Source organism: Coenobita brevimanus, chromosome 64, assembly GCF_032717465.1.
Source record: "Coenobita brevimanus isolate Jiangsu-jjx chromosome 64, ASM3271746v2, whole genome shotgun sequence".
Lineage (NCBI taxonomy): Eukaryota > Metazoa > Arthropoda > Malacostraca > Decapoda > Coenobitidae > Coenobita > Coenobita brevimanus.
The window spans coordinates 12,276,836-12,304,291 of NC_137017.1; the positions used below are offsets into that span (position 1 = coordinate 12,276,836).

A 27,456-nucleotide genomic window follows, 5' to 3' on the forward strand; every position below is an offset into this window, starting at 1 on the left:
GAGGGGCCTGAATAACAGTAAACGGACCATGCTATAAACATAAAAACAATGCTGATGACAGAAATAGCATGGAGAATTTTTAAAGCAGTGCTCTGATGGACTGGGAGGATTTGATACAGCTGGGATTTATATATAATTATATACATCACTGATATATAAACATACCTCTGGCATCAAAACAAGTTAATAATGAATCATCAGGAACTTTGTCAAAATATACTAGTATGTCAGCAATTCAGTACTACATTAAGAAAATCTTAACTACTAGATTTACAGTACTGGTATATACTGACTGATACAACCAGCACTAATAAGATATGAACTGGGTTAAGATGATGCTGATGATAACACAAAATGAAAAGGCCAATGCCTAAGGAAAAAGGGCGTACAGTGCAACATTAACCCCTTCAGCCTGATGACATCTTTCATATTATATTCCTTCTACCTCCAGAAGATTGTACATGTAGACAGTTCAGGACAGACACATCTGAATTGGAAGTGTGAAATGGCCTTCATTAAACTCTTGAGTCTAATAACACGTTTCATTTCATTTTAGCTATCTCAGATTAATAGAGATTTTTAACTGGGGGAATCAGTCACAGCCCTCATTAACCCTTTCACTACTAGGGGGCTCTGCTAAGCTGGGGGGGGGGGGAAACATCAATGGTTTTAACATGGATAAAATTAAGACATCATTAAATTGAAGGGCTTAAATTCCTTAGTACTTTGGGAGCTCTGCTAACCTGATACAATAATATGCTCGAAGCAAAAGCAAAACTTAACCATTCAGCCTGTGGACATCAAGCACATTTTTCTCCTGCTATATCCTAAGGTTAGTGCCCCTCCCCGGAAAACAACTAACTAAAAAGACGAACAAGAAACCTTGGACAAGGACTGACCAAAAGATGACGACCAAGGACCGGACAAAGGACATGGTAATATCAACATGGAATGTAAGAGGTGCGAATGATAAGGTGAAAGAGAGTGAGATTGTCCAGGTGCTTGAGGGTGCGAAAGTTGATATATGTGGAGTAACTGAAACTAAATGGAAAGGTGAGAGTGTGAGAGAATGGGAGTATGGATGCGGTATATGTGCAGGAGTAGGTGAGAATGAGAGGGCAAAAGAAGGAGTGTGTATAGTTGTGAGTAAAAGATGGAAGAAGAACATAAGAGAGTATGGATCAGTTGGGTGAAGGATTGTGTGGGTAAGATTGAAAGTTGGAATACAAATGTGGGCGATTGTGTGTGTGTATGCGCCAACGCAAGATCGTGCAAGCAGAGTGAGAGAAGAGTTCTGGATAATTGTGGAAGTGTGCATGGAAAAGTTTGGAAGGAATGAGAGAGTGTTTTTGATCAGTGATATGAATGGTAAAGTAGGGAATGTGAAGGTGGATGGAATAGTTGGTGAGTGGGGTGTGCCTGCTGAGATAGACGAGAATGGCCGTGCGTTAGTGGACATTTGTGCTGGGAGGGGGTTGGTGATAGCCAATACCCTCTTCAGGCACAAAATGACCCACAGGTATACATGGTGAGTGATGAGACGGGTGGGAGGTGAACTGAATGAAAGGAAGGCAATGATTGATTACGTGTGTGTAGATGAAAGGTTGTGAAGATGTGTAATGGATGCAAGAGCTTATAGAGGTTGGGGGAGTGGACTTTCTGACCACTACTTGGTGGTGGCCAGAATAAAGATCCAAATAAGATGGAGAAATAGAAGAAGGGAAGGACAGGAAGAAGGAATATTTGCAGGGAGAGTGGAAAGGTTACAACAGGATGAGAAAAAGGCAGAATATGAGAGAAGTGGAGGAACAATTGGGCAAATATGAATTGGAGCAGATGGGGGACGAGGAAGGTGTGTGCAGGATATTCACAGAAGAAATATGTGCAGCATGTGATGTGGTGTGTGGGATGAAGAGAAGACGGAGGGGGGTGCAAGGAACAGTGTGGTGGAATGAAGAGGTGAGACAGGCTGAAGAAGAAAGCATACAATGAATGGATGAGAAATAAGGGCGTGGAAGAAGTTTAAAGGCGGAAGAGAGAGTTATATGTAGAAAGAAAGAAAGAGGTGAAAAGATTAGTTAGAGAGAGAAAGAAGAGAGTGCATATGGAATTTGGAAGGAATCTGAATGTAAAGTGGAGGGACTGTAGGAAAATGTTCTGGAAAGAGGTGAAGAGAGTAAGACAGGGTGGAAGTGAAGTTAGTAGGGGAGTGAAAGATAAAAATGATAGTTTACTAGTGGAGAAGGGAGAAAAAGTGAGCAGATGGAGAGAACACTTTAAGGAACTGTTGAACATAAAGGATGGATGTAATGCGAGTATAAATGGCTGGGGAATGGCTGGGAAAAGAAGGGAGGTGAGAAGACAGGAAGAAATCAGTAGGAAAGAAGTTGTGGAAGCAATGAAGAAAGTTAAATTGGGGAAAGCCCCTGGAATTGATGGCGTGTGTGGTGAAATGCTGCAGCATGGGGGAGAGATAGTAGTGGAATGGATGTGGAAGATGTGCAGATTGGCCTGGGAGGAAGGTAGAGTCCCGGAGGATTGGAAGTCAGGTATAATTATTCCCTTGTACAATGGAAAAGGGGAAAAAGAAGTGTGTGGTAATCATAGGGACATTTGTCTTCTTAGTATAATAGGAAAAGTGTATGGTAGGATACTTATTGACAGAGTTAGAGAAAGAACAGAGGAATTAGTTGGAGAAGAACAGGGAGGCTTTAGGAAGGGAAGAGGTTATGTAGATCAGATATTCATTCTTAGATCTTTCGTGGAAAAGTTTCTAGAGAAGGGAAAGAAGTTGTATGTGGCTTTCATGGATTTGGAGAAAGCATATGACAGGGTTGATAGACAAGAATTGTGGAAAGTATTAAGAATATATGGAGTAGATGAGAAGTTGTTGAATGCTGTGAAGAGTATGTATGATGGTGTTAAGGCTGCAGTGCTTGTGGATGGTGAACTGAGTGAATTTTTCTTTGAAGGTTGGGTTGAAACAGGGATGTGTCATGTCTCCATGGCTGTTCAATCTGTACATGGATGGGGTAATAAATGAGGTACAAGGTTGGGTAGTGGATGTTGGAGTGGCCCTGGTGAGAGAGGGTAGTGTCTGGAATCTCCCTGTACGGTTGTCTGCAGATGATACGGTGTTGCTGAATGAAGACGAAGGGGAGCTGCAAGGCTTGGTGGATGAGTTTGGGAAAGCGTGTAAGAAATGGAATCTAAAGGTGAATGTAGGGAAGAGTAAAGTGATGGTCTTTGAGAGAGGTGAAGTCAGTGAATGTACGGCGAGGTTGGATGGTGAGGAATTGGAAAATGTGAGTACAATTAAGTACTTGTGTAGAGTGATGAGTAAGGATGGAGGTTTGGAGGGTGAAGTGCTTGAAAGGGTACAGCAGGAAAGGTTGTTGGTTCCTTGAAAGCAGTGATAAGAAACAGGGAAGTGAGCATGGAAGTGAAAAAGTTACTACATGACAGTATTGTGATACCAACTCTAAAGTATGGAAGTGAAGCTTGGACGTTGTTGGAAGGGCACAAGTCAAAAGTGAGAGCAGTGGAAATGAGTTATTTAAGAGGAGCCTGTGGAGTCACATGGAGAGATAGGCTGACAAATGAGGATATAAAGGAGCGTTGTGGTGTGGATGTGGATGTGATAGGAAGCATTAGGAGGAATACACTGAGGTGGTTTGGCCATGTGGAGAGGACGGAGGGTGAAAGACTGACGAAGAGAGTGTATGTGAGGTGGAGGGGGGGGGAGAGGGAGGGGGAGGCCAAGGATGAGATGGAGGGATGGGGTGGAGAGGTATATGAGAGAGGGGGGTGTGACTTGGGAGCAAGGCAGTGAAATGGTGGTGGACAGGGCGATGTGGAGGCAATTTGTTTGTGGCCACCCCAAACAGGATTGAGGCGTCTGGCAATAGATAGATACATCCTAACAGTTTTATTTAACTTACGATACACACTTCAAATCTGGAGGGTTAGATCCAGAATTAAAATGCATCTTTAATATGAGGGCTTTTTCCTAGGCTAAGTAAAATCATCTGGTAATAGCAGGAAGAAGCTTAAAAAGACAACACTCAAGAGGTAAAAAGATGTCCTCATGGCAGAGGGTTAAAGACACTTCCCCACCAGTTTGAACCAGTGAGTGTTGTGACAAGTGCTAACAAATAAGTAGCCAAACACTCCTATCTAGTAAGTATGTGCAACAGGCGATACAGTTATTTGGAGAAAGACAATCAGAGGAGTTGATGGCTCCTACACCTCCTCTCCCACACAGCTACCAGACAGGAGAGTATCTAGCTATTGCTTCTCTATCACCTGTCTCATACCCAAAGAACAAACTAATGAGAGTCTAATACAGAATATTCCTTGAGTGTACCTCATCTTATTTCAAAGTTGCAGAAATCCGTACACTACTGTACTGTATGTATACTTGAGGAGGATGAGTATTGAGAAAGGAGCAGTGAAGGAAGAGGAGCATTTTGTAACTCCACTTTCAGCCCATCATTAAAATGTAGCTAATCTCAAAACAATATTACAAATCTGTGTCAAGTTACAAGACTGGCTTAGGTGTAAATGCTATACCAGCTGTGAAACCTGATGATTGCCCTACGATTACTAAGAATTCACTGCTTGGCAATCATATATTACACCAAAACAGAAACATCAAGAGCTCTTATACTGTAATTATGCCTCTGCCTATCCGTGGTGGAGGAGGCATTTTGCAACTCCACTTTCAGCCCGTCATTAAGAAGAAGCTAAACTCAAAACAATATTACAAATCTGTGTCATGTTACAAGACTGGCTTAGGTGTAAATGCTAGACCAGCTGTGAAAGCTGATGACAACACTAAGATTACTAAGAATTCACTGCTTGGCAATCATATATCACACCAAAACAGAAGCATCAAGAGCTCTTATACCGTAATTATGCCTCTGCCTATCTGTGGTGGAGGAGGTCTGTCCATGCATGCGTGCATGTGTGGGTCCATGTGTCTGTAACACTCTTCTGGGCACAGAATCTCCTGAACCCCCCAACGAATTTCAACCAAACTTTGTCAGTAATATAGCATGAAGACATGATGAATTGATTAGGTCAGCAAGGTCAAGGCCATATGGGTGTGGGTGCAACATCTAGTGAACCCCTAATTGGATTATGACCAAACTTTTGTCAGTGATACTGTATGAAGGGATAATGAACTGATTAGGTCAGCAAGGTCAAAGGCCAAGGTCATATGGGTGTGGACACATCTCCTGAACCCCTCGAAAGATCTGACCAAACTTTTGTCAGTGATAGAGTATGAGGGGACTGATTAGGTCAGCATGGTCACAGGATCAAAGATCACGGTTACATGGGTATGGGTGCAATATCGCTTTAACCCCTTGATGGATTTCGACCAAATCTGTGACAGTATGAAGGGATGATGAACTTATTAGGTCAGCAAGGTAAAGATCACATGGATCCCTCGACGGGTTTCAACCAAACTTTAGTCCGTATGGTATATACATATATATATATATATATATACACATGTGTAGTGGGTAGGTAGGAGTACACACCATCCACTCACTTGACGTAGTGCTGCTCTTGCGTGTCTGCCCTCTCTCTTCTGTCTTTCTTTCCTTCATTCTTTCTTCTTCCTTCTGCCTGTGGGTGACTATACACCATGTGACAAGCCAAATGCTTTCCTCTACACCAGGAAACCATTTACTATGCTAGATGGTAACCATATAACCAAATTTGGCACCTGGTGGTTTAATGGGTAAATATGGCGCTCCAATCGGATTGAACCAGTGAAGGTTTATATCCAAGGGATGGTTGAAGTTTATTGCTCATGTAATGCCACTCAGGGATGTGTGCGGCTGGTCACTCTCATCTTAAGTGTCAGGACCAACTTGCCTAGCCCTGGGCTCCTACGCTCCACATGGGGCAACGCAGGATTGGATGATGAGCAAATGAATGAATATATATAGGCTACATATGTGGGAAGGCAGGGGGAGGGGGAGAGCACATTAGTCTGGGGTGGTGGTAGGAGATGCCATGAATTACTTAGTGGTGGTGTTCATTTCCATAACTTGGTACTGTTGGATAGTTTTGGAGATCTAAGAAGTAACAGAAAGGACCATCAACAGTATATGGGTATACCCAGGCACAGATTTCCCTATTTTTGGCACGCCAGTGATTACTTATAATAAAAGAACAATGTTACCGTACTTGTATTTACCAACACATACCCAATGAATATCTTATTGCACTTGTACCTCCTATTTTATTGGTCTCCTACCATAGGTGCTCCCTCCGTGTCAACAAATGGGTTGGTGGAGGGTTAGTGCCCCTCCCTATCAAACAAATAACTCAAAGTCAAACAGCCACCCCTTACGGGATTATGGCATCTGGCAATAGATAGATAGATAGATATTTATAACAAGTAAAATAAAAAAGCATTTTTTTCCCTTCTATTTCTAAAGTGCATTAAGGGGTAATTCTGCCCTGAATCACATCCACTCCCTTTTTCAAAGTGCTGATCCAGCCCTGTATACCCCCAATAACAAATGAAAAAGTTTCAAATATGGGGAAAAAAAAAAAAAAAAGTGCTGTTTGAAGTTACATGCCTGATGAAGTCACAATGTTTGTGATCATTCTGCTTTATATGCTGAGAGTCTGTATGCACTTTCTTTATATTCTAAATATTTCAAACTTTTTTACACAATAAAAAAAAAATTACTTTGTTTTGCATGATTGCATTCGGCTTATGTGGACTATTACAAAGTGATAGGTTTAGGCTTTAGTGACATCCATCACTGCTATTCATTAAGTACTTTTATAACAAGCCTTGAGTAAAAAACAAATAAATAAATAAATTACCACTTCAGCTCATTACGTTGACAACATACATCATCATCATCATAAGGAGCGTAGGAACCCGGGGCTAGGCAAGTTGGTCCTGACATTTAAGATGAGAGTGACCAACCACACCCATCCCTGAGTGGCATTACATGAGCAGTAAACCTCAGCCACCACTTGAATATAAACCTGCGCAGGCTCAAACCGATTGGAATGCCTTAATTATCCGCTAAACCATCAGGCGCCATAGTTTGGTTATACTGTGTGTTACCAACCAGCATAGTAAATCGTTTCCTGGTGTACAGGAAAACATTTGTCTTGAAGGAAGAAGAATGAAAGAAGGAAAGAAAGACAAGAGGAAGGAAGGAAAGAAGAAAGGAAGAGGGGAAAAGGCAGTCAAACAACAGCAGCACTACCTCAAATGAGTGGATGGTGAGCACCCCTCTCGTAAATATTAATGAACACTAACAATCCTGTATTCGTTAAAAAAATCCCTCTCATCACATCAGTTGCATTAACAGTAATATTGCCTTCAGGGTTTAATTAAAATTTTTTTATATCTATCTATCTATCTATTGCCAGACACCATAATCCCGTAAGGGGTGGCCATTTGACACCGAGTTAGTTGTTTTACAGGGAGGGGCACCAACCCTCCACCAACCCACTTGTTGACACGTAGGGAGCACTTATGGTTTGGTTATATGGTTACCACCCAGCACTGTAAATGGTTTCTTGGCTTACAGGAAACCATTTGGCTTGTCACTCAATGTAAAGCCACCTGTAAAGGAAAGAAAAGGAATAAGAAGTGACAGGAAAGATAGGAGAAATAGGAAGAGAGGAGGGCAGGCACAGTAAAAGAATGATAAAAGCTAAGGAAGTAGGCAGCACTACATCAAGTGAGTGGATGATGGTAACCACAATAAATTTTATAAATTATGCAAACATCACAGCTGGAGTGAAGGAGTGAATGATAGCAAAGTTCATCTGGCACTATGTTATGCTTTGAAGGTATAGTAAGGAGTTGGTAGGACACACCAGAGAATAATTAGAAACTAAAGGGGAGATTTTAGATTAAGTGAAGGATATGGAACTTTGCAGATATCACTGCTGGATTAAATATCCAATTAAAATACTAGCTATTTAATACGTGTGGTAATCATAGGGGCATTTGTCTTCTTTGTGTAATAGGATAAGTATATGGTAGGATACTTATTGACAGAGTTAGGGAAATAACAGAGGAATTAGTTGGAGAAGAACAGGGAGCTTTTAGAAAGGAAAGAGGCTGTGCAGATCAGATATTCATTCTCAGATCTTTAGTGGAAAAGTTTCTACAGAAGGGAAAGAAGTTGTATGCAGCCTTCATGGATTTGGGGAAAGCATATGACAGGGTGGATAGACAAGGACTGTGGAAAGTACAGTATTAAGAATATATGGAGTAGATGGGAAGTTGCTGAATGCTGTGAAGGGTATGTATAAGGGTGCTAAGGCTGCAGTGCGTGTGGATAGTGAACTGAGTGAATTTTTCTATTTGAGGGTTGGATTGAAACAGGGATGTAGCATGTCTCCATGGCTGTTCAATCTGCATATGGGTGGGGTTATATATGAGATACAAGTCACGGCAGTGGATGTTGGAGCAGCCCTAATGAGAGAGGGCAATGTCTGGAAACTCCCTGTACCATAGTTTGCAAATAATACTGTGTTGTTAAGTGAAGACGAAGGGAAGCTGCAAGGCTTGGTGGATGAGTTTGGGAGAGTGTGTAGGAAACGGAATCTAAAGGTGAATGTAGCGAAGAGTAAACTTATGGTCTTCGAGGGAAATGAAGTCAGTGAATGTACTGTGAGATTGGATGAGGAGGAAATGGAAAATGTGAGTGTGTTTAAGTACTTGGGTAGTGTGATGAGTAAGGATGGAAGTTTAGAAGGTGAAGTGCTTGAAAGGGTACAACAGGGAAGGAAGGTTGTTGGTTCCTTGATAGTAGTGGTAAGAAACAGGGAAGTGAGCATGGAAGTGAAAAAGTTACTACATGACAGTACTGTGATACTAACTCTAATGTACGGAAGTGTAGCTTGGACCTTGTTGGAGGGACAGAAGTAATGAGTGAGAGCAGTGGAAATGAGTTGTTTGAGAGGAGCCTGTGGAGTCACATGGAGAGAAAGACTGACAAATGAGGATGTGAAGGAATGTTGTGGTGTGGATGTGGATGTAATGGGAAGCATTAGGAGAAACACACTGAGGTGGTTTGGCCATGTGGAGAGGATGGAGAATGAGAGACTGACTAGGAAAGTGTATGTGAGTGAAGTGAATGGGGAGAGAGGGAGGGGAAGGCCAAGGATGAGATGGAGAGATGGAGTGGAAAGGCATATGAGAAAGGAGGGGTGTGTGCTGGGAGCAAGGCAGTGAAATGGCGGGGGACAGGGCAACATGGAGGCGATTTGTTTGTGGCCACCCCTTATGGGAGTAAGACGTCTGGCAATAGATACATAGACAATTATTGAAATGTGTTTATATCTGCACAATCATACCTTCCTCATTAAACATTTTTGAAATTTAAATGTCTTGTGACAGTGAGGCAGTGCACAGCTAAAATGTGTATTGTGTACTGGGGCCCAAAATAATGCATAGGAATACACAACCGATAAATATATTTGAATGTCTGAATGGCAATACACACACTATATTAATACTGTATGTATTGTATGTATGTACTGTACTTTAAGTATAGTGGGGGTGCTTACCATCCACTCACTCAATGTAGTGCTGCTCTCAGGAGCCTGCCCTTTCCTCTCTTCCTTCCTTCTTTCCATCCTTCCTCTTCTCTCAATCTCTTTCCTTCATTCTTTCCTCTTCCTTCTGTCTACAGGTGACTCTACACTAAGTGACAAGCCAAATGGCTTGGTAACCATATTACTAAATTATGGCACCTGGTGGTTTAGTGGGCAATTAAGGCACTCCAATTGGACTGAGCTGGTGCTGGTTTACATACAAGGGGTGGTTGGTATTTATTGCTCACATAATGCTACTCGGGGATGAGTGCGGCTGGTCACTCTCATCTTAAATGTCAGGACCAACTTGCCTAGCCCTGGGCTCCTACATTCCTCATGTGGCAACAGTGGATTAGATGAATATTAATACACCAGTACACAAACAAAACTTAATTCAAAGCCAAATGCTTTAATTCATTTACATTTTCCTTGTGCCCATGTGAAACACATGCAACAATAGTCTAAAACAAACTTCCTGCTTTCCATAAAAATTTTTCTTTTTTACTAAAACCTATCATGCTGCAAGTGTGCAATTACATGGGCAGATTCAGTTTTCTTCCCTGAGCTTTGCACTGCTGACATGAAATGGTGCACAATCCTTGTTGCTTGTTTTATCTACTGCCAATGTAACTTAGATTAAGGCAAAATGCGTGAAACACTGAGTATATGCTTACGTCATTTTTTATTTCAGCATGCCTTGGCTGGCATGGGAGACAATGCAACATTTTTTCCTTTGTGATTAATTTTATGCATATTGCACCTTACTCTTCTCCTGTATGTTATTCATGTCTTCTAAATATTGGAATGGTTTGTCAGCACCATAAAAAAAGATATGAGTGAAGCAGGCGTGAGCAAAATTAATCGCTGGGGAATAAGTGTTACAAAATCTCCAAAGCCAATAGAGGTTTCCTGGTATCCTTTACCCACTCATATGGCCTGAATCAGTTTCAAACATATTTACCCGATACAGCTTACAATCTTTGCAGTAAAAGATTTGATCCCCACCCCCCAAACTTGGAGGGCTTCCATTGTTCACCTCCCAGTACAATGAACTATTTCAAACCACTGAACTCCATAGTATGGAAGGGCTATCTCTGCAGCGAGCGCGTGACTTTGGCTGCCACATTGAAACACCCGGACTTGTTGCCTCCACCATGGTACTGTTCTCTTAGCTTGCTGTTTCTGTTTCGCTGTTGCTTACATATGCTGAGCAGTGGACCAAGGCACTTTATTTTCTGAATTCATTGGTTGATTTCAAAAGGGGTGGGCATAGGGTGCAATGCAAAAAGATCATCAGCGCTGCTCTGTGCCCCTGGTCAAGGTCTAGTGAGAATACTAGACCCTGCCCCTGGCGGTGGGCACACAAGCTACACGGCGCTACCCATGAGAAAGCCTCTCCATATTACAGAGCTCAGTGTTTCAAACATATCACGCTTAGCTTTCAGGAGACCTTTCAAAGTACTGTAGGATTTAAATGAATTTGCTTTAAACCATTTCCAAGATTGGTTCTCTTGATGTTAAATAATAATAATAATAATAATAATAATAACAATACAGTCTAGAGAAAGGGAAAAATAATCAAGATGTCATTGTATGGGTAGTAGTAGCAGTTGTTCCCTAGGCAGTCTGGCCCAACAGCCCCAAGTCTCTAAGGAAGGCCGCGGCAGAGACGGGCCTTTCCCAGAGAGCTCTCAAGGAGTGTATGTTGTGTTGTTGACATAGGTGATTGTGTGCAATGCAGTCTTCCATATGTGCTTAATAGTATGGGGTGCTGTGTTACATCCTGGACAGGCATCAGCGACAAAGTCATCCAGCCTCTTCTGATAACTTAAAGCAGGCTGGATAATGCCCACATCTCTGCCTGGCCAGGTGGACCCTGTCCTCACAAGGGAGATAGGATTCAGATGGGTGGATATCAGGAGACAGTGCATGCAGCTGTGTGTTGTCTTTAAGAGACTGAATGAAGTGGCGAGTGATCTGAGAATGGATATGCTTCTGGAAGCTGGTCTGAGGCAGGCGAGGGGGGAAAGATGACATAATCTGTGTATGACATCGTGTGCTGGGTGTTGTTTTGATGTTCCTTGGTGTGTGTGGATGTGCTGCCATGTAGTGTAGCGGATGTGGACGTTGTGGGTTTGTGGAGGCTGCAACGAGAATTTGGGTGCCTCTCATGTCTACATGATCCTTGACTTTGAGGACTTTGGTTTCTTGATGTAGGTGGTCTGTGGGTGTAGTAGCTGTGCTGCCTGTGATTATTTTTAGGGCCTCATTCTGTATGGTCTGTAGAGTGTTGTAGTGTGTTTTAGTGAGGTTAGGAGCCCAAGCAGGGCTTGCATAATTCATCACTGAACGTATATATTGTTGGTATACTTTCATGGTGGTTTTTTTGTGTCCAAATGTTGTATGGGCAAGTGACCTCAAGGCACTGAGTCTTGGTGTTACTTTATCTTTAATGTTTGTGACGTGTTGTTTATATGACAATGATGTATTGTATGTTACACCAAGGATTTTGTGTGTGGGTGTGTGTGGTAGGGGTGTTGTTTATGGTGAGGTGTGGAATGTGACTGTGTTCTGCTCTCCAGTTTGTGAGAAGGGCCACTGTAGATCTGGCTGGGGCTAATTTGAGCCTGTTTGTGGTGAACCATTCGTGTAGTGTGTTGAGGTAAGGTTGGAGGATGTGTGCGGCTGTGTTTGTGTTTTGGTGCGTACATGTAAGTGTTATGTCGTCTGCATAGGTAGCTATGCGTATCTGTGGTGTGTGGGGTGTGGATATGTCATGCATGTATAGTTTAAAGGGCATAGGGGACAAAACAGATCCTTGGGGGATGCCATTTGTGAATTTCTGATGTTCGAAGACTGACCGGCAAATGTTACATGTGCACATCTGCCTGCTAAGTAGTTTGCTAGCCATCTTTTTGTGTTATTGTGCATGTTTGTGTTGAATATTTTGTTTGTGAGGTTGTGGTGGGGTATGGCATCAAAAGCTTTGCTAATGTCTAGTGTGACTAGGAGTGTTCTGTGTGGTGGACTACCTGAATTCATACCATCAAAAACTCTCTGTGTAAGGTCTGTAAGAAGAGTGTTTGTGGAGTGTAGTGGCCTAAAACCATGTTGTGATATGGCTAAGGGGGGTTGTGGTGTAACTAGTTGTAGTACCAGTCATTCAGTGACTTCAGAAGGGATGTAGAGGAGAGTGATGGGGTGGTGTGAGGAAGGTAACATGGGATCTTTGTTGGGTTTGAGGATAGTGATCATAATGCCATGCTTCCAGATGTTGGATATTATGTTGTGTGAGTAGCTGTAGTTTGATATGTTGGTGCCTGTATGCCTCATGGTCCAAGGTGTTTAAGGCGTACGTCGCTTATGTTGTCTGGTCCACAGGCAGATGAGTGCTTAAGGCTGCTAATGATGTGTTTCGTCTGGTTTAAGTGAAAGGTGCGAAGTCTGGGTCTGTGGGGAACTGTCTCTTATGTCGGATGATACGTCAGTCGTCGCGTTGGGGGTTTAGATGGCTGACATATGAAAAGTGATTGATGAGAGTGTTTGCTTGCTGTCTGAAGGTATGGTGTCTGTTGTTGCGTTGACAGCGTGTGATTGTGTAGTGTTGCTGTTGGAGAGTGTGATGCTGTTTAGTGTTTTGTAGAGTTTGTTGGTGTTTGTTTTGTGGTCCAGTGTTTGGAGATAATTATTCCAGTTTAGTGTTTGCTGTTCTGATATTTTACTGTTTATCCGAGTGTTGAGTTCTTGTATTTGTTGTACGGTGTCTTGTGTGTGGGGTATTGGGGAGTGTCGCAGTGTATCCAGTTGACTACTGAGGCCTTAAATTTCTCGTGTGAAGTTGGGGTTGTCTCTTTCTGTTGCCTCTAGGGATGTGTCTTTTGTCTGCATTTTATATAACTGTATTGAAAGTGTGCACAGTGGAGTTGATGTTTGTGATGGATGTACTGTTTAAAGTTTGAAAGTGTTGTTCTGTTTCAGTTGTGAAGGCCTCCCTGTTGGCTCTCTTATAATTAGTGTATGTGTGTCTGTGGCCAGCTGGGGTGATTCTGGTTTTGGTAGTGATGATTGGGATGTGGTCAGAGCCAAAGGTTTTGACCACTCTCCAGGATGTTGTGGGGGTGCAGTTTGGGGAGCAAAAGGCGATGTCTTGGGATGATGGGAGGAAGAGGGCTTGGTGTGGAATATGGGTATGTTGATGGAGATTATTCAGTAAGAAAAGATTATCTGTTTGGGATTGTAGTACCAGCCCTCTGTGTCAGGGTTGTTGACATGCCAGGCCAATGCCTTGGCATTGAAATCACCACCCAAGATGATGTTGGGTATGTTGGTAATGTAGTGTATTTGTGGAGAGTAACTGTGTGGTACTGTGAGGGACAGCTGGGGGGGGAATATATGTGTTGGCGATTGTTATACTGTATGTGATTTGTTACCAGTGCGTATTTTAATTGACTGTATTTCTGTTGTGGTGTCAAGTAGGGGGAGAAGTGACTTGGTGTGTGCACTGGTATTTGAAAAGTTGGTGGATTTTTGTACCTGGGTGACGAGTCCACCGCCGTTGGCCGGTCTTGTCTAATGGTGGTGAAATTATGATATGTAGGTGTTTTTGTGTTCTGTGTAATTTTGTTTCTTGTTAGATGGCAATGTGTATATTTTGTTGTTTGATGAATTGTGTGAGTTCTTGTTTTTCGGTGTTTATGTCATCTATGGTTAACTGAAGGATGTTTGTTGTGTGTGTGATGTGTGTTGGATGCTGCTCCATGGGGGGGAGATGGTGGTGTGGGTGGAGGGGAAAGGGTAAGAGAAGGTTTTGATGGAGGTAAGGGTTAGGGAGGATTAGGCTAAGGTGGAATGGGGGGGGGGGTGACTGGATGATGTGGGAAGGATCGGTGGTTTAGGCAGAGGTGTGGAGGAAGTAGGAGCAGGGTTGGTGGGGGGGTTAGTGGGTGGGGGGAAGGAGCATAAGGAGCAGGTCAGGTGTTTGTGTAATGTTTTCTGGATGCTAGTGTTGTGCAGGTGAAATGGGTCCAGTTCTTGCAGGAATTGCACTGAACTGAACCCTTTGTCTGTCGGCTCGAAGTGATAGGTTTTGACACAATGGACATATGTACCTGTATTTGTTGGTGGGTCCTGGATTGCTCCTAATGTCACTGGTTAGAAGAAGTCATCGAGAAATGACCACAGGAGAGTCATTTCTTGGTGTAGAAAAAACGGTGTTGTTGTGTGTGTTGTGTTGTGAGATGTGGTACTTGCCCGGGTGACCAAAGCCACTCCCAGGTTCTTGGGTGAGATTGCAGTACTTGCATGAGCAATTATCCATAATAGTAATCTACAGCAGGGAGAATGCAGTGGTCTTAAGTACAGATTTCTTTTTTATTATAGTGGAAAGAAGTGCTTAACCCTTTTGCTGCCATGGATGCACCCACATAAACTGTAGGTGGCAATTTTGATATAATCCTTCAATCCATTTATGTACTTTATATTTTATTTTTGTTACCTCCAAAGGATCTTATTCAGCATAGAATATGTTTTGAACTGGAGCTGCAGGCTTCACTGACTTGCCATTAAGTTGAACGTAATCACCTAGACGCAGCAAGATTCATGTACAGTAGTTCAGAAATTCAAACAGCAAAATATAAGTTAAATATACTATGGATAACTGAGCATTTCAAGCCCAAAATAATGTTTTCTTTTTTACTTTTATTTACTTAAGAAACTGATAAATACTAGCAGCGAAGGGGTACTACGTGAAATACGATACAACTAATCTACAAAAGCGTAAGCGGTGAAAATATGATGCTGCATTGTTAACCAATATGGTAGCCTACTACAGTATACGTAACTGAACAACGATAACAATTCATAACATTCATACTAACGTTCTACTACTGCTACTACCGTAAAGTGGTCTGCAACCTCCTCCTTTCCCACAACCATTCCAGATGCATGTACTGTACACCTCTCTCTCTCTTTCTCTCTCTCTCTCTCTCCCTCTCTTGCCAGCAGTGATTCTCTCTCTCTCTCTCTCTCTCTCTCTCTCACACACACACACACACACACACACACACACACACATGCTATCCTTACTTCCTTGGCTGTTGGTGGGGAAGGGATGACACTCGTAACTGATGCTCTGGACGCTTCTCGCCAAAACCGCCAGCCATACCGTCACTGCCAACAGCCTCCACAACCAGGCAGCCATGGTTGGGGGGAATGAGGAAGGAGGAAGTACAAGAGGAAGGGATGAGACCTGCGCTCCGGACGATTTGGCTTGCTACTCCATCTTGGCTCCGTTCCCAACTTTGACCCTGAAAAAAAAAAAAAAAAACACATGTTGTAAATATATACATGCTGTGGATTTGCACCGGTTTCTGAATACAGTCCTGCAAAAACATCAGCCTCCAAAGAGCAAAACGCAGTGTAGATATAGACTGAGGATAGACACTTGTTAAAAATACAGTACAGTATACCAATTTATGAAAGTGTACAACCTACACTGATACAGCTTACTGGTACACAACCCACACATACTACTATAATAACATAAACCGCGCAAATACACAGAATCACACATATACTGTATCCTGAAACATACCGTACTATATAAAACTGTGACGCTATGTTCTTTACATACAGTACTATATACACATCCTACACATATACATTACAGTATATACACATATCTGGGTATTTATGAAAAATAGGCTAAGTAATGAAAAAGCCAATGAAAGTCATATCTCTACACAAACTAAATCACGAGTACACATCATACACTTAAATTTTCAACATTCTGGGAACTAGCCCACTCCTTTAATGGTCTTTTTTTTTTTTTTTTTTTAATCAATTTACTGCTGACATACCTATCGTGTTGGGATTTTATTCAGCTTAATTGTGATCAGTCTCCAAGGATTAATTAAATCATCTGGTGATAGCAAGAATAAACAATGTCGTCGTAGTCTATCTATCTATTGCCAGACGCCTCAATCCCGTTTGGGGTGGCCACAAACAAATCGCCTCCAAGTCGCCCTGTCCCCTGCCACTTCACTGCCCTGCTCCCAACTCACATCCCTCTCTCTCATATACCTCTCCACCCCATCCCTCCATCTCATCCTCGGACTCCCCCTCCACCTCACTCACATACACTCTCCTTCAGTCTTTCACCCTCCATCCTCTCCACATGGCCAAACCACCTCAGTGTGTCATCGTAGTGAACATAATAATTCTTACTCCAAGATGATGACAATGAACAAGGTATTGAGGTCTACCATTTGTTTTATCTTTTTTTTTTTTTTTTTTTTTACAAACTCGGTTTTCTTTTTCGATTAAACAATGGCCATTCTAGAAAGATTCCTTTATAACTTTTTTCTTTTTTAACACTGGCTTCGAAGACTCACTCTCAGCAACATAAAAACGTCTGGCGGCAGCTGAAGCGAAGTACTGGAGTTGTCAAGACCATGACAGCCTTAAACCCTTTGGTACGAAGACTACTGTACAGTACTCATTTTTTATTTCTGCCAAACGATTATCAATATTAATTATCATCATCATCATCATCGACATCATTATTATTATTATTATAGTAGTAGTAGTAGTCGTAGTAGTAGTAGTAAACCTCTAGTGGTAAAGGGGACAGAAAACATCAACATTAACCCATTCAGTACCACGACTACAGTATTTTGTTTCTGTTACCACTAAATTATTTTTTGCTTTCAGTTACGGAAGAGCTCACCTGTAGTCCGCTCAATTTGTGCATTCTCTTCCTTTCACCACCTCAGAACACATTCCCTTGCCATTTTTCTCTCTTTCTTCCCCATCTCTTCCTTTCCTTCCACACTATCTTCCCGTCACTCACCCTTCCTTTTCCCTCCTTTCCACCCTTCTCCTCTATCTCACTCTTCCATCTCCTCTACCCTTCCCTTTCCAAATAACCATTCCATTCAGTCTTTCCCTTCCCTTCCTGAACAACCTTTCCCTTCCGTCCACTCTCTCCCTTTTATCTATTACCTTTTCTTTCCCCCTCCTCCCATTCTTTATTCTCAGACAACCTTTCCCGCCAAATCATCCGTTCTCACTCTCTCTTTTCCTTCCATTTCGCTTGATCGCTTTCTTTCCCAGCAGTCTCACCTTTTCCTTCTATCTTCAACTCCATCCCTCACTCTTTCCCCTCAATCTTTCCTCTCTCTCACCTTATCTTCCCAGCCAACCCTCTTCCTCCGTCTGAAGTTCTTTCTATCCCTCTTTCCTTTCCTCTCTTATCTCTCCTTTACACCCTCCCTATCTCCTTTCTTTTTTCTTCTTTTTCTCCCTCTCTCTCACCCTCCCCTCACCACCGTCTCTCTCGTTTTCCTTCCCTCCTCCTATTCCACCTAAACGCTCCCCTCCCCCTCTCTTTGATTCCTCTTCCATCTTCCCTGCATTCCTCCCCGTTTACCTCCTCCCCCTCTCCTTTCCTGCGCTTTCTCTCTCTTTTGCTTTTTTCCTCCCAGCTCTCCCTCCCCTTCCTCCATCCTCCATCTTCCCTTACCCTCTCTTTCCTCCCGATGTCTTAACCTTTCCTCCACCTCGCCCTCTCCTCCCTCGTCGTCTTTCCCTCCTTTTAACCCTAACCCTCCCTCCCTCTCCTCTTTCGTCCTTCTCTCTCCCTATTGTTTCCATCATTTTCTCTCAACCCTGCCTCGTTCCCTCCCTCCCTCCCTCACTCCTTCTCCCTTCCCCCACTGCAAGCGAGGCTGGGAGTTTCCTATTATGCAACAGAGGTCACACTGGTACAGCTGCAATGGGGGGGGGGAAGAGAGAGAGAGAGAGAGAGAGAGAGAGAGAGAGAGAGAGAGAGAGAGAGAGAGAGAGAGAGAGAGATTCCCATAAACACAAGCGATTAATCAGAGTAACAGGGTTCACTCAAGCGTTCATTAACCCCTTCAGACCGACAGCGTTACTTGCACCACCCTCACTAAGATTTAATTATTCTAATATTGCTACCAGACGATTTTATTCAGATTACGAAATACCCCTGGATGTGGAGGGAGAAATAAAACCATCCAATGTCTCCAGCTCGAAAAGTTCCGCCCAACCAGAACTAACGAGCTTTTTGGTAGCAAGACGTGACCTCAGTGCCGTGGTTAACCAGTTCATGATAGGGATAACTTTAGTATCCTCTTCCAGCAAACTCCACACAATATCATGCAGTTTAAGGAAGAACTCTAATAGGGTTAACGAAATCCATATCCAACTTCAGTTCAAACTCTCGCCTACACTCAACGAAATCGTCTGATGGAAATAAACGTCCTGATAGTGAATGGGTTAATAGTACTAACAGCCAATGACCAGGAGCCTTCTGATGTTCCTATATTTCCCGGAGTTTTTAAGTGCTGTAAAGAAACTTGCCTCTTAGTGTGGCATGTGTAAGATAAATGGGCATCTAAATGAATGGTTCACGATCGGTGTGGGCATGCGACAAGGTTGTGTGATGTCCCCATGGCTGTTCAATATATATATATATATATATATATATATGGATGGGGTGATGAAAGAAAACACGAGTAATGGAGAGAGAGATGGCGCTGGTAATGCATGGTGATGGATGGAATATCTTAAATCTGTTGTATGCTGATGATGCACTACTACTTGCAAATACCGGACAAGAAACTTGGTAGACTAGTGCAGAGTTCTGCTGATGTCTGTGAGCGTCGTGCCTTAAGAGTATATGTATAAAAGAGTAAAGTGATGGTAATCGAGAGAGAAGATGACTCCCAGAGGGATGTTACAGTGAATGGAGAGAGACTGGAAATGGTAAGAGAGTTCAAATACCTGGGTACAAAGATAGAAAAGAGAGGAAAAAGTAGAGTGACAAGGAAAAAAAGTAGCTGGTGCTACGAGGACCTTGATAAGAAACAGAGGCATGAGTGTTGCAGCTGCGCGAGGTTTACAGCAAGGAGTGCTGGTGCCAACTGAAAGAAGAGTGACACAAGGAAGGAAAGTTGCTGGTGCTATGAAGGCCATGATAAGACACAGAGGCTTGAGTGTTGCAGCTGCACAACGCCTACATGAAGGAGTGTTAGTGCCAGCTTTAACATATGGATGCGAGACTGGAGTGGCATGAAAATGAAAAGTCAAGAGTGAGAGCCGTGGATATGGGACTGCTGAAGAATGTATGTGGTGTACAGAGAGTGGATAGGATACGAAATAATGTGATTCGTTAAAGATGCAGAGTGAGGAAGTTTGTGGACACCAGAATCGAAGAGAGTGTACTGAGATGATATGGTCATGTGGAGAGAATGGATAACAACAGAGTGGTGAAAAAGGCATATCTGAGTGAATTTGAAGGAGGGAGGAGGCGGGGTAGGCAAAGGAGAAGGTGGAGGGATATGGTGGATGAGTGTGTGAGGAAGAGAGGTATGGAAGCCGGTGAGGCTAGAGGTCTGACAAGAGATCGAGCTGGCTGGATGAATGTTGTGAGAAGTGATGATCACGGATTTGGCACCCCTTTTTAACGTGACAGCGTCCGGATAGATTCTATCAGATACGATTATGTGATGCAAGATTCTTTTTTTTTGGGGGGGCGTATCAGATAGAGCAAGGATTCCAGGCGCTTGAATGATTACTGGATGGAAGCATGGCCCATTAAATTGGGCAAACTTGGGCTGTGTGGATGTTGCTACTCCTCACCCTGCCCTAGGGTGGGAAAGGAGGTCTGGATGATGATGATAATGATGAGCGATAAAGTACCGTAAAGGCTAAAAATTCATCATTACCAGGAATAAAAAAAAACACACATTTCATAACAAACGAAAAAATACCGTCGATGAACTAATGATAGTTTCGTTTGAAAATGAATTTATTCAAAAGTTAAAATTTTTACATTTGAACATTCAATGTCAAATACGGTATGAAAATCAAGTTATAAATAAATACAAACAAAAAAACGAAGTCAAAGCCACAAACATTCTCTTCTTAAAAGATATTAACCTGAAAACAAGTTAAAACATTCACCGTCCCACCCCCTCACACACAGAAAGGGAAGTCCCACCAGCACCATTAAAATATTAGTGATATCTGAATGAGCACACACACACACACACACACACACACACACACACACACACACACAAGGAAAGTCACCAAAACACTGAATATTAAAATACTGTTGTTATCCGATATAAACTTTAAAACTAATAAACGCCCTTGAACATCGGCTGACAAAGGTTTACAGAATGGGATTAGGCCCTTAACCACTACGAATAGCTTTTATATTTATCTTTGCTACCTTCCGAGGATTACAGTATATTCAGCTTAGCAGAGATTTTACGAACGCAAAGGTTAGATATTGCCTACTGAAAAAAAAAAAAAAAAAACTATGAGTAGTCTTGGCTCCAGGGTTGAATAAAAACTACTTGGAGAGAGAGAGAGAGAGAGAGAGAGGATCGTCACAATAAGTTGACGAATACCAAAGGTTTGTCGGTTCTCAAATCCTAGCAATTTTTATTTTTTTATTTTTTTCAGGGAAAGAGATTCACCACTGGAATTGCAGGTCTCAGTGTGAAAGAATAATTTTGTTGCTGGCAAAAATATGACAGGAAGCTCGACGAATAAATGAGAGAGAGAGAATTATGTTAGTAAAAACCGATATTCAGGCTACTTAACTGATGCACTGCTCGTTATGTAGTCTCTTTAAAATAAACATAATTATGTTAGTTCCGCATCTTGTTTCACAGTGCGGTGAATTACGGTATTTGTTAAAGTGGATAATTTTTACTCGACCTGTGCTTACTGACAGGCAGAAAAATGTCCCTGGGTACTCCAAGTGATTTTGTATGCAAAGCATCTGCTCGTGGTTCAGTCTACGCGTGCTTACTATATATGGCTATCGCTTGAGGGTCTGGCTCAGGTGGCGCGACAGTTGAATATTGTGTTCTAGCTGATGGCAGCCAAATTTGAAAGTTTTCTATATGCAACAGAAGTGTTAGTAACCTCTTCCTTGGTGATATATTCCGGTCTTGTATCCGTTTAAAATCGCCATATCCTGCACCAACAATACGGAAAAGGATTTTAAGGCATGATAAGAACAGCGTAAAAGGAAGTGGTATAACGAAATATAAACCATCAAGAATATGGACCATTTTCTACTCCCTTTCCAGTGTCTTCCATTCTCACTCCCTCATTTCTCTTTCACTGACAAGCACAGTGACATTATGATATCGTAAATTAACTGGATTAACGACTAAACATGCTGCAACTTAAAGGTCCCTTCATGACGTCAACACCCGCATGACGTCCTGCTCATGACGTACACCTGTGGCTCCTCCAGTGTTACCAGATGCAAAAAGGGCCTTCACGTGTACCTGTCTGGGCCTACGTTCCCTTTCTACTTGGCAATACATGCGTCAGTTTGCATTAATGCACAGCAATACATAACTTACATAACTGTTGAAGGCGTTATTAATATTCAGACAAGATCAGCGCACTGAGGATGCAGAATGCGATATTACCACATTCCTCCAGACATACAACACTGGCAACGGTTCTTTCCCCAAACTTTTACATTATTAATGTCTGCCCGTGTCTACGAAACGCTGGTTCTAGTTCTGGTTGGTGGCGTCACAAAGGAAGTGCAATTGGCAAAGATGCTGTATTGCAACGCCTAGGAAAATTGGGTTCCTCAAATTCTACGAACCTCAGAGCTATTCCTTGGAAAACATCGATCCCCAAAGGCTGCCGGAGTGGGCCATGGGGCACAGATATGCCTCATATTTAATCAGCGACCGGCGCACGCAACCTCAAATGAGAAGAGGAAGCAATTTGTCGCAGATTTCCCAAGGCATTAGTCTCAGCGAGTAATAATATTCAGTTACGGCGGGTGGCTAAATATAAGATCTCGCGAGACTTGGCATCGCGCTGTGACGCACGAACGTAGTGTCGCCTCCAGGACCTCGTTTTAACAACCTCTATCCGCTCTGCTTCAATCCTCTTGCGAAATATCCATTCACTACGCATATCCGATTACCCCCATATTATCGACCCCCTAATACGTAATGAAGGAAATATACTTGACGTAAAATGAAGGACAGGAGTTGCTAATGTGAAGCTATTGGCGTCATGCTTTCCAGGTATCGCCGTGTTTTACAGCCTGGCCGCTGTGTGTCGCTTTGCTTCGTCTAAACAAGCGTCTCAAAGCATTACTGGGATTAATCTCAACAAGGATGTTATCAAACTGGGTGTTAAATAAGGCAGGACACATATTTCTCCCCCCTACTGTTGCAGCGGGAAAACGGAGAACGAGGTGGGAAGCTTATGTAAACAAGGAAGGCCACATGCCAGTTATTTTTTCCCAGTCACCTTTTCTTCCCCAACAAACATCGCCTCAGTCGCTTAGATCACACGATTCACGTAAAAATAAAAAAGTAACAAAATATTAAATTTTCCAGGGTCCATGGTAGGTTCATGGTAGGTTAGATTACATTAACACACGATATTATTATATATTCATACTTATTTGCAGCACCGCAAGAATATGATTAATGAATAAAAACTACAAAATTAAAAGCAAAAACAAGATATCCAGCATGATTACACGAGAAAATCCTTTCATAAAATGCTTTCTCATAGCCCAAGTACACGTCAATAGTTGTCCGATTCCCCAACCATTAAACAACAGCTTCACTGACAGACGACCTGCAGCAAAATCTCCCTACCCACGAAATTTCTTTAGCGAAAAGTGAGCAAGCCACACCAACTGACTACATGAAAGTGAAATAGTAGCACCGTGGTCAAAAAACAGGCCGAAGACGAAGTTCAAGATCGTACTTAGTGAACGGAGTCGGGTCGGGGAGGATTCGGACGTGGGATCACTCCATCCGGCCGTCGCCAAGTCGAGGCTGGAGACTCCACTTGAACTGGCTCAATTCCCTAGGATCGATGCTCTCCAAAGCCAAGTCGCGCGATAAAAAGGAGCGAAAAGAATGAAAGGAATGGAAAATGAGGATCATATGAAAGCAGTAAAATATAAAGACTGAGGGAGTGGAGCGAGGCGGGTTGGAAGGTAGGACGGAAAAGCAGGTGGTGTGGCAGACCCTAAAGTTGACACTGTAGGAGAGTAAGGAGTGGAGGAAGAAAGTTGGCAGTATTTTATTATTACTACTACTACTACTATCATATCAACAATCATCATCATCATCAATTATATATTGTCTACTGGGAAATAAGTATACAATTATCTGCAACAAGTTACAAAAATATAGGGGGAAGTGCTAAACACATACTGTACGGTACCGAACTCTCTCTCTCTCTCTAAGCACCCCCACTGCCAGCATCCTTGACAGTGAGAGACCAGTACTACCAACATTTCTACCACTACCACAATTACTAATACCACTACCAACACTATCAGCGCTCCTACTACCAACATCACAACTTTATTAGTCTCCACTACCAAATATTACCACCACCACCAATATCAGCAGTGCTAACACCACAATTGCCACACACCACTACCAACATTACTACAACTACCGCAATCACCACCACCACTACCAATACTATTACCACCAACACTTCTATAACTAACATTACTACAACCACTACTAACACTTCCTCCACAACCAACGTTACTGCAACAACCACAAAAACCGCCATGTCTAAGCTTCTACAATCAACCATCACTGCTAATACTTCCTCCGCAACCAACATTACTACAACAACAACTACCACAATCTGCACTCCCATCTGTCTAAACTTCCACAACCAACATTACCACCACTACTAATACCTCCTCCACAATCAACATTACTACTACAACAACTACCACAATCTGCACCCCCATTTGTCTTACCTAACCTTGCCTAGCCTACCGTATCCTGAGGCAGCATGATTTGGCCTACAAACAAGACCCTACCTTTCCTTCACCCTTCCGACCATACCTTACCCACCCTTACCTCAAGCCACGCACCACTGACTTTCACCCCTTCACTATAATGACACGTTTTAGTTCACTCTTGCTACCTCCAGACGATTTTCCTCATCTTAGGCTACTTTCTGAACTGGATGGGTTAGATACTTGTCTTCACCACGAGGGGACACTTCTTGATATTAACAGCGTGTGGTAGCAGCAAGAAGAGAAACAGTCATCGGCCTGAAGAGTTAAGCTTCGTATTCTCGCTGCCACTGGAGACTTCGTGATAGATTTTCCTTTGCGATTTATTTTCTTTCTAATATCCGACTTTCTGTCGCATGTATCTTCTTAATATCGACACAGTTTGCATCAATAACACACAAGAAGATTATTTAAGTGTGATGTATAAAATAAATCGCCGAGGAAAAGGCGTTACGAAGCCTCCTAGATCACCGACAAAGGGCCCTAAGTTCATATAATCTAGAAAACAAAAATTTTCTTTTAACATGATTGTTAAGAAGTTGGAATGGCAAAAGTGCACATATAAGAGATGAAAACACACACACACACACACACACACACACACACACGAACAAGAGAGCATTCAGGATGGGAGGAGATTTTGAGACACCCATTACTTCATTCCACACTTTAGCCACAGACTTGTAGCTGGTGGAATTTATTAATGGATATGTCTCCAAAGCTCCTGCCAATTTGAATGCTCTCTTGTTTTATATATATATATATATATATATATATATATATATATATATATTATATGTGCACCTTTGCCATTCTTACTTCTTAACAATCATTTTAGATTTTTTTTTCTAGTTTACGACCTTTTTGTGAAAGTACAATTATGCTTAAGGCAAGTGTTAGAGCTGGATTGTTACATGCATAGCATACTGAAAGCCTAAGACGATGGTGCCTTCCCGTGAAGTGTTGTGGTAAGTTCTTCAACTGCTGGCTGGCTGCAGCTAACCAATACTGTTCAAAATGGCGTATTTACGGGTGACCGAGATGCTGTTTTCAGGTCGTAACTCGCGAACCGTAGCCTTAATACTACTCTAAATATGAAAAGAAACTTACACATTTGACAAGCACCATTTTGGTGTGTAGTACGGTCGCGTACGCCTTTTTGTTTTGGACTTGATTGATGAAGAGGAAAAAAGAAAGAAAGAACAAAATCGATATTTTTGCGGTTCGATTACCTACGAAGGTTAGAAAGACTGCGAGCAGTTTTGTACATGAACAGCGAAGGTCTTTTTAGTTCATAAGCTTAGAACTAAGCTTTGCGACCGTTTTCCCGCGAATGTTCCTATACTCTATAAGAGAGGGCTCCACTCTGAACCTGCACCATGCACTCCGTGATTCTAATTACCATAAGGAGGAGGCTCTACGCCTCTTCCTTACCAGTTTACCTCAATATATGCTAACTTAATATAATTTTGTGTGCTATTATGCAAACTAGATCTGTACGTCCTGTCTTGGCCTCGTACTCTCGCTGGTTAAGGAAGCTCCCTAGTACCTCTTCCTTAGCGATTTACTTCTGGATACGGTTAGTTAATATCTATTTGTATGTTATTTACCCTGAGTATGGTGGTATTTGCATGAGTTAAATGGCACAGAAGATAGTAAGGAGTAATGGGCAAAATAAATCGCTTAGGAAGAGGTGTAAGGGGGTTTCCTTACTCGACGAGAATACATGCCTTAGTGTCCTCAATACAGGGTGAGTACAAGAGTCTGGAAATGTGCCGATGGACGTTTCGCGACAGCATTTTCCCACACTTTTGACTCACCCTGTAGCTGTCTTCGTCACAATACTGTTGGAATACCCCATTCAATAAGCTGCTACCGGTATGTCGATATTAAAACGATTTCAATAACATACCAAAGGATACTGACCCGCTGTCTATGGCGGGAATAAAATACATTGTTCTCTTATGCTAATAAAAACGTTCAACCTAGTTATTAAAACGTTTTTGATGTTTTGTGATGGCTGAGAAAGTTGGGAGGGATGGGATAAAGAACGTTCGGTATGGGGGGATAGGAGGTTGGGGGGAGGTTAGGGATGGGTAATTTTGGGGGAGGGATGGGAGAATATCTTCCGAGGTGCGTTAGTCTCTCCTGGATACAGCCGTATGATAAAGTCTGTAGTTCGGCTCCACGGGATGAAGGAGTAACAGGAAACTTAGATCGCCATGGATAAGGTTTAAGACTATAAAGGTACCTCCTAAGCCCACAAGAAAACGGGGCCAGGGCAATAAAAGGTATACCTGTCCAAGGAAACCCCACGCCACTAGAATAAGTGCCGAGAGAGAGAGAGAGAGAGAGAGAGAGAGAGAGAGAGAGTCTACACTGCACTAAAACTAAAAGAATAAAGCTCCAGGCCATCATAAAACCTCAACATTTTGTGCCGTGGAGCCTTCTAAGCCCACCAGAGTACGGTAATGGCCCAAGGCAATAAACGGAATATATAATACGCGTTCATGGTAAAAGGAGTACATTTTGTGCATGTCAGAGGGAGTCTCCTAACCTCACCAGAATAAGGATCGAGCAATAGGATACATAGCGGGTCAAAGGGAGCCTCCTAAGCCCACCAAAATAAAAGTACACAGCAATAAAAGTAATGTATTGTGTAGGTCAAAGGGAGCCTCCCAGTCCCACCAGACTATGGGTTCAAGGCAATAAAAGAATACATAGTGTAGGCGAAAAGGAGCATCCTTATGTGACCAGAATAAGGGCTCAAGGCAATAAGATACTGGGCAGGTCAAAGGGAGCCTCCTAATCCCACCAAAATAAGGGTAATGGTCAATAAATGATGTATACATGGGAGCCTTCTAAGCCCACCAAAATACGGGTCTGGGGGAGATAAAAGTCCTCTGTTTTGACAGGCTCACGGCCGCCCTCTCTCCAGTACTCAACCCGACATTAACGAGGGGAGCCAACATACGCTTCGTCAACAACATATTATTTTT

General features: G+C 42.5%; 1 protein-coding gene across 3 annotated transcripts in view; it reads right to left on the minus strand.

Moving 5' to 3' along the window:
- dome (cytokine receptor domeless) overlaps positions 1–15,856 on the minus strand; it is a 351,827-nt gene extending 335,971 nt beyond the window's left edge. For all 3 annotated transcript variants that reach the window (XM_080276205.1, XM_080276204.1, XM_080276203.1), the window contains exon 1: positions 15,679–15,856. In XM_080276205.1, the coding sequence (XP_080132331.1) occupies positions 15,679–15,793 (115 nt within the window). In that variant the 5' untranslated portion in view covers positions 15,794–15,856. The remainder of the gene's footprint in view (positions 1–15,678) is intronic.
- Positions 15,857–27,456: the final 11,600 nt, after the last annotated feature.